The sequence below is a fragment of the Balaenoptera acutorostrata genome, chromosome 8, assembly GCF_949987535.1.
Source record: "Balaenoptera acutorostrata chromosome 8, mBalAcu1.1, whole genome shotgun sequence".
Taxonomy (NCBI): Eukaryota; Metazoa; Chordata; class Mammalia; order Artiodactyla; family Balaenopteridae; genus Balaenoptera; species Balaenoptera acutorostrata.
The window spans coordinates 6938590-6956586 of NC_080071.1; the positions used below are offsets into that span (position 1 = coordinate 6938590).

Below are 17997 nucleotides of genomic sequence, written 5' to 3' on the forward strand. Positions count from 1 at the left end.
GGTGAGGAAAAATTTAACCTGCCAGTGACCTATAAAGCAAAATCAATTTGTAATAACAAGAAGGTATAGAATACCCAAATTTCCTACTGCAATGATAATAGGAGTAAAGTAGAAGGTAACACATCACCTAAACTCAAAGATTTTGCAATCTAATTGAGGGAGATAAAACATATGTTCATGAAATAACTTAGAGATCAAAATAAACCGTCAACAGTAATGTAATACAATCTGAATGTTTAAATGCCAAGAAAGCAAATAACGAAGTGATCAGAATACAATTCTTAAAGGCTTCCTCATAGAAACAAACTTAAATATGCTTTTGGATACGGTGACTGACATACAGTGCAAAGCCATTCAAATGTGTGTGCCCGTAAGGATAGACAAACGGAAATGGACCTCTGGACCCTGAATTAATGCAATCTGCTTTCGTTATCTTTTTTTTTTTTTTTTTACTTTTTTTTAATCAATAGATTTTACTTTCTCAGAACAGATTTAAGTTTACAGAAAACTGAGCAGAAAGTACAGAGAGTTTTCATATGCTATCTAGCCCCACACACCCCCAAACACACATGCAGAATCTCCTCTATTATTAACATCTTGCATTAGTGTGGGACATCTGTTGCAACTGATGAGCCAACATCAATACATTATTATTAACTAAAGTCCATAGTTTACATTAAGGTTCACTCTTGCTGTATATTATATAGATTTTGACGAATATATAATGACATATATCCACCATTATAGTATCATACAGAATAGATCTACTGCCCTAAAAATCCTCTGTGCTCTGCCCAGTCATTCCTCCCTCTCCCCTAACTCCTGGAAACCACTGATCTTTCATTATCTCCAGAGTTTTGCCTTTTCCAGAATGTCAGATACTTGAAATCATACAGGCTTTTCAGACCGGCCTCTTTCACTTAGCAACATGCATTTAAAATTCGTCCACATTTTTTCATGGTTTGATAGCTCATTCCTTTTTTTTTTTTTTAATTTTTTAAATTTTTATTTATTTTATTTTTGGCTGTGTTGAGTCTTCGCTGGTGTGCCCAGGCTTTCTCTCTTTGCAGCGAGCGGGGGCTACTCTTCGTTGTGGTGCGTGGGCTTCTCACTGCGGTGGCTTCTCTTGTTGCGGAGCACGGGCTCTAGGCACGCAGGCTTCAGTAGTTGTGGCACACAGGCTTAGTAGTTGTGGCTCGCGGGCTCTAGAGTGCAGGCTCAATAGTTCTGGCGCACAGGCTTAGTTGCTCCATGGCATGTGGGATCTTCCCGGACCAGGGCTCGAACCCATGTCCCCTGCATTGGCAGGCAGATTCTTAACCACTGCGCCACCAGGGAAGCCCCCTCATTCCTTTTTATCACCAAATAATATTCCATTATCCCACAGTGTAGACATCCCATAGTTTGTTTATCCATTCACCCACTGAAGGACATTCATAATCTTTTTGAATTTAAAAACAAAGTTTTTTCAACTTAAGTTTTTTAACCAATGCATTACTCAGGTAGGAAATACAGTTCTCAGAACACATATTCTTTTCACCTTGAGACTTCGTTGTCTAGGGGCGTATCTTGTCATTTTCTATAACATGATAGTAGGTCATCATTTCTCTCCTTATACTTGCAAGTCATGGGCCACCTCACCCTTTTGCTTTCATTCTTTGGTAATGTGCAAGCAAAGCATTTTAAAATATATAACCAAAAGATGAGAGTTACAAAATTAAGTTCTGAATTTTTAAATTGAACATGGTTATTATCAAACATCTATTGGGGTTTATGTCTTTTCCTTTCCTCTAGAACTACAAGGATGTTTTGTCTTCACAGCAAATCAGACTATAAATCTAAATTTGAAATTATGCCTTTTTCTCTCTTCTTTAGTCACAGTGTTAATTATATCCAAAGAAACAATTTTATGACTTTTTCAAAAGTGATATCCCAGGCTGTTGTTGATTCTCTAAATGGAGCCAAATGTCACCTGGCATACCTGTGTCTTCCTTTTTGACACCAAATAACATTGATAACCAAATTACTCTAGCAATAATAATTTGAAAAGCCTCCCCCACCTGCCATTTGAAGGAAATTTTCAATGAAAGCCATTTATTTGGCTCCATAATTATGTATACATTGTTGATTTTAAGACAGCACACAGGAGGCTTTGCCAGAAAAATTTAAAAGTTCAAGTAGAAAAAATAATCACAATATCTTTCTGTCATTTGCTGCTTGTATTTGTTTCCTTAAAATGCACAGCTAAATGCTCTCTACACACAGATATCACTTGGTAGGCGGGGTGTATCTTATTACTGGGTTATTTTCCAGTACATTTGGCATAGTTAAGGTAAAGTGTATTAACTTTCTCTCAAAATAAAGATGAAAACGGAGTTGTAGCAGTTGTGAATGCTTCAGCCATTGTCAGGAAGTTAAGAACTGACAGGAGGTCCAAATAATCAACTCTGCCTGGTGCATATACTGTAGTTTTCCCCTGGGATATCCGGTCTAATCCTACAATGTATCTGACTGGCATGAATGTAGAATTACTTTCAATAAAGATTTTATTTCAAGCTTGGATGATTTCCCCCAAAACATCTTGTCACTAAGGCAAAGTATATCATAGAATATCTGATTTTTTTTCCCCTCCAAGTCAGCTTTTGAGGGTGAAAAATACACATTTCAACTCAAGTACTCAACTCAGGTCAATTCGCTGTAAAAATCACATTTTAACATATCTAGACTGATTAAAGATTTGCTGCGTTAAAGAAATCGGGGAGCTGTCAAGTAGAACTTACCCTAAAGTCTGCAAATGTAAAGAATAAGTAACACATTTGCTCATCTACAATTTTCACCCCCCTGCAGTAACCTCCACGCAAAGAGCAAGCAGGACGGATGCCTCCACAAGCTAACACCGAGCTTCTAGAATATTTGTCTTTTTGCAAGTAAGGAACATTTAAAAGTCACACCTTCCAATAAGTATAAGATTGGTTCCAGGCTATAGGAGAAATATGAATGGCCTGGTCACGATCACACTAAAAACAATCTTCATTTCTCTATTTATCCTTCTCTCTGTCTTTATCCTGTTCTCTTCCTTCCTGATGCCAGATTAAGTCAGCATGTCAGGATAGGGGAACCGTCAGTAGCAGTACACTACTCTATTTTGAATTCACTGCTGTGTTTCACTTGGTGCTTGCTTACATTATTTCAGCCTTGGTGTCACTTTATTTAATTTATGCTTGGTTCATATACACTTAAAAATATCTTAGGTTACCTATAGTCTCACCCCTTACTCACTAAAAGCACACAAATCACATGGTTTAGTTCTAGTGGGATAGAAGTAATTTTTTAATATTTAATAATTATACCACATTATACAATGTTTTAAATTCAAAATCCCTCATCTCTATTATTATACTTTATGACTAACATATAATATTATGATAAAATGTATGTGCAAGAATGAAAACTCAGCATGGATAACAGCATATGAAACTTGAGAGAGGCACAAAAAGGTCTAGATTTGAGTCATAACAGGTGATTACAGAGGTGTGTGCTGAACGATAGACTCATGAGTTAGCCTGATGTCCGTCTGTACAAGGACAGGTGCAGAAACTGGCACGATTTATTTCTCCACCACACTACAGATTATAAATTCATGTGTGTAAAAGCAAAACAAGTAGTTTCTATCTGTAAGCCAAGTATTATAAACATTTTGAAGGGGTTTGCATTTCTGCAGATACATCAAGCATTTTACCTAAAATAGAATTTGATGGTCAGATTTTAGATGGCCAAGAAAAATGGTGTCATTATCTTTAACGTCAACCATCCATAGTATAAACCAGATAAAAATTACATTTTATTCTAAACTCCTCTCACCCGTTTTGTTCAAACTGGGTACATGTTAGAAACTCATTGTCAGATAATACATGGGAAGGAAAGGCACCCTGCACAGTTACAGGCCCTTAACTGGCTCTCAAGAAATATTATCTCTGTTCATCTCCACCTTCATGTTCTCGGAGTAGGTATGAAACTCAGGTGTGCCAGCAATGTAAGTATTGTGCCGCAATTGAAACTAATTTCCCCTGTGAGCCCTATTCTTCTAAATGATTTCAATTTAGTCAGTTCAGAGTGTCTTCTAGACACTTCTAGACATTTTCCCGGGTCCTTTCTAGTTCTGGAGGGCTACGTATGGCCTAAGCATTTGGTGGGGGGCAGGGAGAGCATCCGTTTATACAGTATTTCAATAAGTATTTACTGGACACCTAGTACTATGAACCAAACACTAATCTGGGTCTAGGAGTACAGCACTAAACAAAAACAGATAAAGTCCTGGTCCTTAAGATGTTTACATTCTACTAGAGAAAGGTAGTAAACCAGATAAGCAGGGTAGAAAGTGTCTGCCTTTTGTCACCTGTCCTGGCTTGTCTTCATTTCCTTCTGGTTTTCTGTCATCATCCCCAACTTCCAATTCAAGGTCTTGGTTTCAGTCACTGGTCAGACAGACACTGTGGAGTTATCTTATGCCACCTTTGCGTAGATACACCATGCAGTAATTTGTCTTTATTCCTAATACATTGAACATGAGGAAGTCTGGAATTTTTTTATACCCCTAGGTTTTCCCCAAGGAGGGGAATATGGGTCTATCTGATCTCAGAATCCTCAAACCTTCCAACAGCCTGCATCCCCAGGGAAGGGGGATAAGAAGGACTCAGGATTGGGCCGTATTCACGGGACCTCACCAAAGTCTCAGCTCTCTTCTTAACTCTCTTTCTACCGATCCAGAGAAATCTTTCTCTTGTCTGGCGGCAGGGTAGCCTGGCTCTTCATCTACCTTCCAATCTATTGGTTAAGCCATCGCTGCAACTCTGAGTCCAGGGCACTGAGGCCCAGTCCTTTTCAATTCAAATGCCCTAGCTTACAAAAGTCCAAAGCACTTTCTCTGCTTTTCTGTTGTACCATCCCTCCACTGAGGACAAAATGCTGCTGATTGAATCTTGGAGAAAAGAAAGAGGCATAAGGAAGGGTGGGTAAGAAACCTCGGTTATTATATATTATCCCACCTCATCTCTAACGAAAGTTTGACTTTCCCAGAATGTTCATTCTTTCGTCATTAATCTGGAAGCCCAAACCAAACCACACTTTAAATGTCATTCACTTTGCCATTCAATACGGGAATCTGGAACATCTCTGAATGCCTCCTGATGGGGAACTTATGTTCTTTTTATGTGCAGAATATTTAATAACCTTGATAGATAGTCCCCCTATTTTTCGAGTATACATTTGGAAAAATCTATACCAAATATTAATAATAGTAATATCTAAGTGATGGAATTATCAGGGATTTTTAGTTTCTATTTTGACTCATCTACATTTTCTAAATTTTCTATAATAACTGTGAATCTTTTGAAGGAGCCTAGTCTATTTTCATAACTCTAATTCGTCGTATGGAGGTGAAATTTGTCTCTGGGCCAATTCCAGGAACTGGATTTACTAGAGGAAAGTAGACTTTTTCTTCCATATCATGGCTTTTTGCTTTCAGTCATCATGGCTTCCCTAATTGTTCCTTTTTCCAAACCAAAACACCATCAGTCCCTGCCCTGGGTCACTGAGGAGCCTTCACTCTGCTTCACACATTCACCCTGGAGCCTCTATTAGTGCAGCCTCTCAGAGTCAAGTCACTGTGAAAAACATCTAAAGCTTATTTTTCCTCAGAAAGTAAAATTAAGTGTGGACGAATGAATGCTGACACCCAAACTACAACTGATTCTCTTTCAGCTATTCTGGGACCTTTTAAATAAGGAAACAATTTTCTAGAAAACTGCTGAAGATTTGATAGATGCCCTTAGTGGAATAGCTGTTCTCTTCACCTATGTGAAAAGAAATTTAAAAAAAAAAAGAGGTTGATGAATCCTGACTTTGCATATTGATAGTATTCCTTTTAGTTTTATCTAACACCACAAGGCAAATATTTAAGTTCTATATTTTCCACTAATGTCTCATAATTAGGTGCCTTATTCTGCTTGGCCTAATTAATGTTGATCCACACACAGCCCCCAATGTTCTATATAAAATGTTACCAGCACATACTAGTGTTTTAACTGCCTTATTGGACAAATTCCAAGTAAAGAATAATAAACAGGCTTTTTTTTTTTTTTCTTTTCTAAAAATACTCCCAACATGTAATACATTTCCTAGCCTTTCTCCCCTAAATCCAGGGCAATGTCCTCCCAGGATGGTGATATTATCCATGGTTATTGGTAGATCAACAGAGCTCAGGGAATAAAAATTAAGACTTGTTTTACTGCTGACATGGTCAAATGTGAATGGCTAAACCCATTTTAAAGCTTAAGAGAAAACAGCTAAGGGAAACCATAGCTGAAACTCTCAACCAATCTCCACAAATAGTGCATTTCTTTTCACAGTGAGAAGTGAATGCTCTCAGAAGTTTAAAACACTGTGCGAATCTGGAGAAAAAGACAATATGTATTAATTTGGTTTTTCTTCCACCTGAACACCCTTCTCATCCCTATAAATATATCCTTGGATGTGAGTTAGGTGATTAAAAAATCAAAATATGTCACCCAAGACTTGTGCCGACTTTCTGACTCACTTCTCTTCCACGTCTGCCTCAGGCCTCAGGCCTTGACATTAAGAAACCCCTTGATTTCAAACCCAAAATTCTTTTTTTTAAATTTTATTTATTTATGTATTTATTTATGGCTGTGTTAGGTCTTCGTTTCTGTGCGAGGGCTTTCTCTAGTTGCGGCGAGCGGGGGCCACTCTTCATCGCGGTGCGCGGGCCTCTCACTATCGCGGCCTCTCTTGTTGGGGAGCACAGGCTCCAGACGCGCAGGCTCAGTAGCTGTGGCGCACAGGCCTAGTTGCACCGCGGCATGTGGGATCTTCCCAGACCAGGGCTTGAACCCGTGTCTCCTGCATTGGCAGGCAGATTCTCAACCACTGCGCCACCAGGGAAGCCCCCAAAATTCTTGAATCTTAGTTATTTGTGGAAAGAATATCTATCTCCCAGAGTAATAAAGATCTGCATCTTCATCTAGGTGCTACTGCCACTTTACATGACTTTGATCAAATTATTCAATCTTTCTCAGGCTCCTTTTGTCCATCTGAAAATTTTCCTTCCCATCTGAAAAAGAAAAAAATGGGAAGATTCCTAATGTATATTAAAGTTATCATGATTTAAACAGCAAAGTGCTAGTTCAGAATACACACAGAAATCATCCACAGAGTAAAAATACCAGGTGTGTGTGTCTGTGAGTTGTAGTTAAGTAGCATCACAAATCAATGGAGAATGGCAATTTATTCAAGAAATGTGGTTGGGGGAATCAGCTAGCTTTTGAAGAAAAAGAAGATTGAGATTACCATCACATTTCAAACAGTAAAATATACCGAGATGAATTAGAGGATATGAAATGAAATCATTTTTTAAAACTAGGAAAAAATATTAATGACATTTATCTGATTTATTTAAATGGATGAATTTTATAATAACAAAAACAATGATAGAAATTCCAAAAGAAATAGTGCTAGATATGACCACACAAGATTTAAATAAACAAAATTAGGGAAAAAAAGAATTGGGAGAATATAAGTACAACAAAAGTAATGAAGTATTACGCATCTTAATACATAAAAAACTCACAAATCTATATGTACAAGGATGTTCATTGTAGCATTGTCTGTAATAGCAAAAAATTAGAAGCAACCTAAAAGTCCATCAGCAGGGGAATGGTTAAATAAATTATTTCCGTATTATGAAATGTAACAGCATTTTTTTAAAGGGTGAGGTATTTTTATATGTACTGACTTGGAAAGATTCCCATGATATATAGTTAAGGGGGGGAAAAGCAAATTGTACCATATTATGTATTTTTTATCTCATTCTTTTTTAAAAAGAAAAAATATATATATATAGATAGGTAGATGGATAGATAGAAAAACATCCAGAAGGAACACCCATCTGTTAATTATAGTTATCATGAAGGAGTTTGACTAGAAAACCAGAGAGTATTTTACCTTTTTATTCTACATACTCCTGATTAGCACACTGTTAAAGACTACGTGTTAGTTTTGTTATACAAAATAAGTAAATGGATTAAGTAAACAAATAAAATGATATGCTCTCAATAGGAAAAAGGCAGGTGATATGAACAATTGTTCACAGAAGAAAAAATCCACATGGTTGTTTTTTTTTTAACTTCTTCCCCATTTCCTAACTTCAAAGAATCCTAAATTCAAACAATGACAATCATTTTTCACCTATCAAGTTAGCAATTATTTTAAAAAGAATAAAACCAAGTGATAATAATGCTAACAGGACTATGGGTTGTCATGTTACATATCCCACGTTATCATATTTTAAGAAAAGAGAACCCATAACTTAATCTAGCGCGAGTTCTCAAAATGTGGTCCTGGGACCAGTTGTATCATCTCTAGGAACCTGTGACAAATGCATATTCTCAAGTCCTTCCCCAGAGATGCTGAACCAAAAATCTGAAGGTGAAGTTCAGCAACTTGTGTTTCATATGGTTTCCAAATTATTCTCGTGAATGGTAAAGTTTCAGAACCATCGATCTGATTGTTACATTTCTACTATTTCACCCTGAGGCAGGGTTTCTCAACAGCAGCACTATTGACATTTTGGGCTGGATAAATTCTTTGTTTGGGGGACTGTCCTGTGCATTGTAGAATGTTTAATGGCATCCTTTGCCTGTACCCACTAGGTACCAGAGCAACTCAACTCCCCCACCCCACCCAGTCATGTCATGACAATCAAAAATGTCTCCAGACATTGCAAATGCCTAATAGGGGGAGTGGGAGTGGGTAGTTGCCCCTATTTGGAAACCACTGCCTAAAGACATACTCCAAAATGTGGAGAAAGAAGAGTGCACAAAAAGATTTTTTAATACATCAATTTCACTTATACTAAGAAATCATAGGGTACAGCCCATTCTGTCCCATATAAGATAATGAGTAAAAAATATATACTACTTATATAAAACATGGGAATTGCTCATGATAGAAGTGAAAAACGTTGAATACAAAATTATATAGAAAGTATTTTCTTGAATACGTATGTAAATAAATTACTTATACATTTATACTAAATGCTGGCAGTGTTAGTCTCTTGCTCAAAACCCAAGGTTGAATTCCCATCACTGTTAGAATTAAGTCCTAAATCCTTACCAAGGCCCATGAGTCCACCCACAGCATCTCCTACCTTCACTGCCTCACTCTCCTCTTCTCTATTCTTAGAACCGCCCAGCCCAACTTCACCACTGGGGCTTTCTACCTACTTTTCCCTGCCTGGCATTTTCCTTCCCTTGGTTTGTGCACATAAGCTGGTCTCTGCCCCAGCGTCCCTTCCTTAGAAAGAACTTCTGAGCACCTTGTCTGCCACATGTGCACTTTCCACCTGTCTACACAGTGGAATAATCTGGGGGCTGTATTATCCACAGCCAACCAGGCTCCACTCATTCTTGGTAAAGAAGAATCTCTGGGGATGGATTCTAGGCCATGAGAAACTTTTAAAAGGCTCCCAGGGTCAGTGGAAGAACCACCACTTCTCTTAGTTTTTCTTGAAGTACCTCAGTGCCTGAAATCACACTGTATACTGATTAGTGTATTGTTTGTTGTCTGGTTCCCCCACTAGATTGTATGCTGCACATGGGCAGGGACTTTGTTTTACTCACTGCACCATCCTCAACATCCAGAACAGCGTCAGGTACCTAGCAGGTGTTGAGTAATAGCAGGTCTACTGAGTAACAGATTTTTATGAATGAATAATGGGTACCTTGAGTTACTGTTTACAGTTGCTGGTGTGGTTTTTTCTTTACTATACTTCACTAAAATTTCAAATTCTAATAGAATGTATTACTTTATAATCATAACAAAAGAAATTAAAGCTGATTTTTAAGTCTACCTTTGAAAATTGTGATATATTTGAAGCACAGTGATTAGCACATAAAAGATAATTCAACAAATAGTAACTAGTGTTAGTGTTCCTTTTGATATTATCTACTATGTAAGGGCTTTGGCTATGATATCCCATTTTATCCATGGCTGTTATCACCTTATAGAATACATATTCCAACCAGAAATAAGCCATTTTGAAGTCTATGGGCTAATCACTTTTTTAATTTTATCACTCCTCCTATCTTATTGTTCTGAATATTGCTTTAAAGATACATTAGACTCTCCCTGTAATGGCCAATCAATATAAATATGAAACAAGTGAATAATTGAAAATGTTTCAGTCTTTTGCAATGCAATCAATGCAAAGAGGGTACTCAATAAATGCAAAGAATAAGGCCATGTTACCTGTGAATGTGCGACTGCCATATAAAGTACCTTTTCCATGATGTGCTTTGAAAGAATTACATACACATAGCTTTAAAGATAATTTAAAAGCAAAAATGTCAGAATATAGCAGTAATTCCCTTTTAGGAGGATAGTTTTCTTGCTTACTTTGGAAAACAATAATAATATGATATTTAAGTATAAAATTGAAGACTTTACAATTAGTTTAAATCAATTAATTTATAAATTTGCATATAAAAAAATGACTGAATCACCAGTGAATGACCACCTTGAAATACATTAGTATTAAATGCAAAAACATTTGTGAATGCTCTTCTGCTTTTGCAATATTTGAAAAATGTTCTAACATACAGCCATGACTTTAAGGGAGAAGGTAGAATTCCTGCTAAGTCCCCAATCTTTAAAAAAAAATAAAAAGGCCAGTGTAGACAGCAGTATAGTTTGTGCAGATTGAGAGTAGGCAAGCATATGGTTAGCATGGACCACCCCCCGAAGTAGTTATAGCACATAGGAAACATAAGTTGAGCACATTGAAAATTTATTCTATTTTTAACAGCCTCTCTTCACTGAAATGGTCAAAGTCACAATTAACATTTCACATACAGTGGATGAGCTGTATTTTGCAAGTGTGACCTGATGGCAAAAGTACGTTTACCACCGCGCTTTCCCCATTCAAGTTAAACCATCCTAAAGTTATGTGTGCTGGAAAATCACAGCAATCCAGAGATAGGGAAGGGAATATTTTTAGTACACCTCCAATAACCTGAGGCTTGTTCTGCAGGCAATTATGTGGCTTTCTACTTCCTTTCCAAGTCACTATGGTAACAGCAAAGCACAAACTTAAAAGGAAGTTTGCATCCATATATCTGTTTGGAGCTGGACTATTATTAAATGCTTTGGTCTTATTAATTCAGCATTAATTTTTAGTTTTATAGTAAATCTCTCTTTCATTTTGAATCATTTGGCTGTGATTTTAAGCAACTAAGAAATTCCTTTGAGTTAGCAATTCAGCTCACTTTTGGAAAAACTTACCCAGCATAAGGCTCTGAGGATTTTTTTTTTGTCTGGGGTCCAGCATCTATAGCTCTGGATTATAGATTGTTTCTAAAATAATCTAAAATTGATGGATCATTGCTCCGTCCATTTGGGCCCAACAAAAAGTAGCTCTGGCATTTCTTCTCCTTCTTATGCTGTAAACTGTATATCACCTTTTTGATCTCTTGCCAGAAAAATGAATTCTTACCCACTTCAAGATTTTATAAACTTGAATTTACTTAGCGGTATAAGAGTTTCTTTTAAAATGAACACATATCAAGTGCTATTTTGTGAACAAATTCATAAAATCATAATTATTTTTGTCAGGCTATTTTAAACTAAGCAGTGTTCATAAATAGCCTTTTTCAAAAGAGTTGCAGTTTGGGGTCTTTTTCCTATTAGTCAAGCATTCACAGGCACTAAACTTTGAGCTCTTCATGTTGCTGCAAATCACGTATCTTTGCTATAAGGATTTCTTGGGAGTAATCTAATGGTGAGTAAACAAACATGTAGAAGAATTTCCAAATATTGATCTAAGATCTAAATGTTTTTGCACCTTCTTATCATCCATCAATTTACTGTATGGTAATCTCTCCACCATGTCTCTGCTCTCACCTTTCTCATTCAGATGTGGTCTTTTGCCTTTTGGCCTTTGTTTTGTCCTAAAAAGGGAGTTTCTTTCATTTCTTTGCTGAAAACAGGTTAAATTGTAGCTCAAAATTTACAACACTGTCATGGAGTTTAAGGCCAGATGAAATCTAAGCCCTACCAGAGGGGTGGAACTTGCCAGAAATGACCACAATCTGACCTCTTTGAATTAGCTGCTACGGAGTTCTGAAGCCTGGGTGGCATAGGAGGGTAAGATCCGTAATGTTTCAGACTCAGTAGATCCTTAGCAAAGCACACTAGAAGTAACATTTCTTAACGTATGCTCCTCATTGTCTCTCAAGGAAGAGGATCCACAACGTGCAAGTAAGTTAGGGAACACAAGAGTTACACAAAGATGAACAGGGTTAGTTTTCTGCAGGACTTGTCAGAGCCTTTATCATGCTATTGTGCATTGTAAATTTCCAAGAAAGAAGAATGGCATATAATTTTCTCCAAAACTTTTCTTACTCCAGATTGCTATTTTTGTGAAGTATGTCACAGAGATGGTGTTTTGCAGAACTCACTTTAGTGAAAGCTGTCTTGGAAGTACTGCCAAACCCATAGTAAAAATGTATTTGGTTTCTGAATCAGATCCTCCCCTCCAATAATACAACTCAACTGCATTTTAAGCTACTGGAAGTACAACTTACTGTTTCTGAGAGTTTTCCATCTTACACACTAGATTGCATTTTTTTCCATGCAGGGCTTTTATTTCTTTCAATAGCCTCTATTTCTCCTCTACATATGTTTTACTAGTTGAAGCCTTCAGAAATAATGACATTTGCAATGCCCAGCTAGTCCCCACAGTGAGAGTGGAAATTATGATACCCATTGATCTGAGGTAAAAAACTGAGATTTGAATAATTTTGTAGGATTGTATTCTAGCTATATATATATATTTTTTTTTTTTTGACATTGTGGTTGACTACTTATGTGGTCCTAAATCAACCACTTAACTATTTAAGAGTCTGTTGAGGTACAGAGTAGGTAAGTTCACGTTTGAATAGTGAAGTCTATAACAGCATGAATACATTTTCCAGACATCCCCAGTTTGGGAGCCTTCTTTGTTAGAAATATCTATCACCACTCTTTACCATAAAGGGGTTTAATCTAATGTGAATGTTGATGTGAGAATATTTTTGCCTATCTACATGAATCATATAGTTCGGTAGTTGGTGACTTCGACCCCAAAATAGTCTTTACCCTCAGCATCTTTTCTAACCTAAAGATTGATTGATTTCTCAATATACCAACTACTGGTTGGTTGATATTCAGAACATAAATTGCCAATGAAATACACACACACACACACACACACACACACAAGCACACGTTTTATAACAGACAATAGGCAAGAAAGCATGCATTCTGTATAATACACATCCACATTTTCTTAACATTCTTTCTTAACTACATTTGATTTTTCTAAAAGTTATTGCAAGTAACTTAATTTTCCCAACTTGGAAAAAATTCCAAGCTGCTAAGAAAATTTAACCTGCAGTGATGCAAATATAACAAGAATACAAGACTAAATGTTATTTGGTAAAATCTACTTGTAACAAGATTACTTGAAAGCACCCATTAGTTAAAACTGGTTTTATTAAAGTCACATGGAGAGTGTGCAGAGAAATGGACACAAATAACACGGGTTGAGATGGCATGAATGTTCCACATTTACACACGCAGAAGAGCTCAAAGTGAACACTTGTCCATGGGAAATTTAGGAAACTGATGAATTGGCAGAAATCCATTACAGGAGTCCTCACCCATGATCCACTGGCCAAGAGACAGAATCCTTTCCCTGAGGGGGCTCTGACAGCCCGCTGTAGCCTCCTACTCTTCACTCCATTGAAACTCAGCCTTGGTTTCCTCTAGATTTGGTCCTGCTCTGGATTCTCAGATCAGGACTTTTGCTGAGCAGGAAAAATATAAAGAACACTGGGAAAATTTAAAAATAATCTAGTCCCATTTCAGCCTTCTTTTTCTCCTCTCACAGCTCGAGTCCCACCAGCTATATCTTTCCTGTATGCCCTGGAGACCCCTTCAGTCACCCCAGTTCCTCCAGATACCCTAGACCTCTTCCAGCTTCTACCCCCATAATCTCCAATAATGACAGCCACGACTGTCCCCTCCAATAATCAGCTCTTGGACGTCCCTTGATTTCTAGCCTCACCTTGAGTTTGACACAATTCTGGCTCCCAGCTACCCCAAATCTCATTGTTCCTGCTATCGACTGAAATTATAGCCATTATTAACTAGGAAACTATATCTCCCATCATCAATCTGTCTTGAGGTCACCCCTTTCCACTTTCAGTCTCCCTGGACTCCAGGTCCTAATGTTCTTCTTCTACCCTGTTGGCCCTATATCAGCCATTCACCTTCATACTTGAATAGGCTTTTGCTTTTAATTTTACCTTCTTCATGCCCTGTGCCTTCTGAGCCCTGTTCTCTGCTAGATAATTCTTATCAGCTTAGACCTTTGCTACCTATGGGTAATGTTTTTAAAGCAACTTTTACCTAATAGATAATTAATTGATCAGTTATGTTATCTCTCTCCAAATTTAACAAAATTTTTAATTATTATTGTGGCATAGTCAATGAATGAGTTAGTATCCCAAAAAGGTATTACTTTAAATCCAAAAGAGAAAAACTGTCTTCCTTCACAATGAATCATACAAGTGATTTTTATAATCAAGAGGTCTGGGAGAGGCTCAAGAGAGACTTTAAGCCACGGGAAATAGGTGTGTTAAAGAGAAGCAAAGCCCCACTCCATTTGTGCCTACTCTAGGTTAGGAGAGTGTTTTAAAATCATTCTACAGACTTTTGGTAAATGTAGTAGCAAAGTGGCACAGTTTCTTACATTCCAAAGGAAACTCTAAACTTGAAGTCTCTGATAACTCACTGATACTTTAAATGTGAGAATCCCTTCCAGAAATGTAGTCATGCCAACATTACTCACAGGTACAAATGCTTTCCATTTGAAGGAGAAGAAAAGTGAAAATGGGAGGCAGAATATCTTGAATATTTAGTCCAAGTTTAAGAGTCATTTTTCCCACAATAAATCCATTGTAACCAGGCTGTCAATCACAATGCTACTGTGAGGAATAAAACTCCAGACCCTCTTATGGAAGGACCTATAACCATGTGGAGGATGGCAGAGTGACAAGTCAGCCCAGTTATTAAGCATAGGAGCCATAACACACCCCAGGGCAATGATGTTTCCACGGGAGCTGCAGCCCACCTGCCTGGGTTTGAGCCTCAGCTCTGTGTGATATCAGGCACTTTGCCGCTCTTGGCCTCAGTCTTCTCGTTTGTCAAAAGGGCTTAAATAATAGATACTACCTCATGGGATTGTTATGAGGATTAAATGAGACCAAAAAATTGCTTAGAATAAAATCAACTATATTTCAATTTAAAAATTAAATTAAATAAAACATAAATAATAGGGACTTCCCTGGCGGTCTAGTGGTTAGGACTCCGCGCTTCCACTACGGAACAGGGGTGCGGGTTTGATCTCTGGTCAGGGAAATAAGATCCCGCATGCCACTGTGGCCAATACATACATACATACATACATACATACATAAAATTGCTTAGAATAATACTTGATTTTGCTTGATTACTAGTCTCTTTCAGGAGAGAGAAGGCATGGGTTCTTGGTCACAGAAATGGTATGTCAGAGATCTGGGTTTGTGGAGGGATGAAAAGAGAGCAAGTCTTCCTTCCTCCTGCCTCCTCTGAGTGGGGACTAGGTAGGCCCACACAGACCAAACACAGAGTCCGCTAGAACTCAACCAGTGCCCCAGTGGGCTCTGAGACCGGATGCCCCACTGCCTTGCAGTAAAGTGTTCTTTTGCCCCACTTCATTCTCTGAGCTTATATTTCCCTTGGGTCGGGGTTCTGGAGGAATGCAGAGTACAGTATTTCTTAGCACCCTGTCCTTCCATGTGCTCTCCCTATTTCCCTAACATCACTAAAACCTAATTTTAATATAAAATCAAGGAGGTTTCAGTGGTGAGAATAAGCATTATTTTTTTTTTATTTTAAAGTCTCAATTGATAGGAGGGGGCTTTATTTTCTTTTTAAGAGTCCCGTGTTGAAGCAGGCAAGACGTTACCAGTAATAAAACCACATCCTAATGTTTCATTGGTATTCCAGCTCTCCACAGTCCTCACATAAGCAAACATTTCTTTGATTCCAGTGGGACTCTTTTCCTGTGCAAATGCTACAGGCTCCTGCATTTTATTGAGATGTGAGCTAAATTGAGTAAAATGGGTGGGGACACTTAGAATTTTGTTATACACCTAAATGTCCCAGAACCTACCCTCTCTACAAAACATGTTGCAATTAGCATTTGTCAGGAATACTTTACTCATGCTAATCACTAAAAACTTAATTATTTTTTCGGTCCTTCCATCATGAATTATGTATCTATTGTTCTATTTTTTGTGTGTTTGGCTTCTTATATATTCTGTGCATGTCTCACCTGTTTCCTCCTTTGACTATAACCACTTCACAGGTTGAATCTTGTTAACTCTCCACAGTAATTTTTGTCATTTTTGCTAATTTATTCATTCATTCATTCCACAAACATTTATTAAGCACCCACAGTGGCCAGGTATTATGGGGATAGAATTCTCCCCCCAAAAGTCATAGGTTCTATTTCCATACAGTAAAGCACACAGAGTAGAAGATTAAATAATGCTGTGGTATAGTTGTTTTTCTGGAACCTGAATTTTTTTTTTTTTTGCTTGTGTTGCATTCTGTGTTTTGCCAAAGCCAATCACTGCCCTTATTCTCCTTCTTTAAGTTGAAATTTAAGGAAGAAAAAGGATTCAAGAGCACAGAACTTTATAATTCAAAAGTAGCCACAATTTTATTCCAACTCCAATGGGTCTTTTTTTTTTTCTCTCTCTCTCACCATAGGATAGTGGCCAAAGCATCCAAGAACCTCATGTCCACGCAAAGCCTAGGCATTGTATTTGGACCCACCCTTCTGCGAGCTGAAAACGAGACGGGGAACATGGCGGTGCACATGGTGTACCAGAACCAGATCGCCGAGCTCATGCTGAGCGAGTACAGTGAGATCTTTGGCTTGGAGGAAGACTGACAGACAAGACGAGTTACTATGTTCACATCTGTCTCGATGCCTAATATTTTTACATTTCTGTAAACATATTTCTGAAATATTTTTTTCCTTTCAAGCGACAGATGCCTCATTTTGTGCAAACTTAATGATGATTTTGTGTTTAAGTTCCAAACATTTGAATAAAATAGTTGACAATATTTGCCTATATGTGTTCTACATTAACCCCTTCAGTGTTGTGCCTTCCAGCACTTCTAGGCATACATTATGCATGCTCCATGCTATAAAATAGTGTGCGGAGGACAGCACGTATCCAAAAATAGCCTTAATTCGACTCCCGGGCATTGGATGTGCGGTTGTGTATGTGTAGAGTGAGTGTGAGTGTGAGTGTGAGAGTGTGGGTATGTGTCCACACAGGTGAGCCTTTTCCCTACCCTGGCTGCCTCAGGCCTCTGCCCATACGCCCACGGGTACACGAGTAGAACCAAAAGAGGGGAGAAGGCAGAAGTGAATACTTTTTAAATAGAACAAAGGAAATCAGAATCGCAACCAAAATAGACGTATTTCCTCTTTCAAGAACCTTTTCGTTAAGTGTAAATCTAGTCTAGCTATCCTTGGTGCTAGATGCTGAAATTTACAAATACACGTTGAATGGCATTTTTTCTGAAGAAAAATGGCAGTTCAAAACATTTGCCATTGGATATGTTTTTTTTTACATATACTATTTGCAGTCCCATAAACACACTGTCTTATAAATTAGAAGCAAAATTAGTGCCCTGCAATTTTGATCTTTATATTATACAGGAATTGCATGACTGCTCATTTTTAATGTTAACATCCATTTTGAATCTTCATCAAACTGTATATCTTCCTTTTCCCTGGCTATGTCATTTTATGTAGAATTT

At 37.6% G+C, this 17997-nt stretch overlaps 1 protein-coding gene across 2 annotated transcripts in view; it reads left to right on the top strand.

Annotated features, from left to right (window-relative positions):
* The window catches only part of ARHGAP15 (Rho GTPase activating protein 15), a 610484-nt gene extending 593058 nt beyond the window's left edge, over positions 1 to 17426 (top strand). For both annotated transcript variants that reach the window (XM_057551505.1, XM_007183022.2), the window contains one exon: positions 16933 to 17426. In XM_057551505.1, coding sequence (XP_057407488.1) covers positions 16933 to 17116 — 184 coding nt within the window. In that variant the 3' untranslated portion in view covers positions 17117 to 17426. The remainder of the gene's footprint in view (positions 1 to 16932) is intronic.
* Positions 17427 to 17997: the final 571 nt, after the last annotated feature.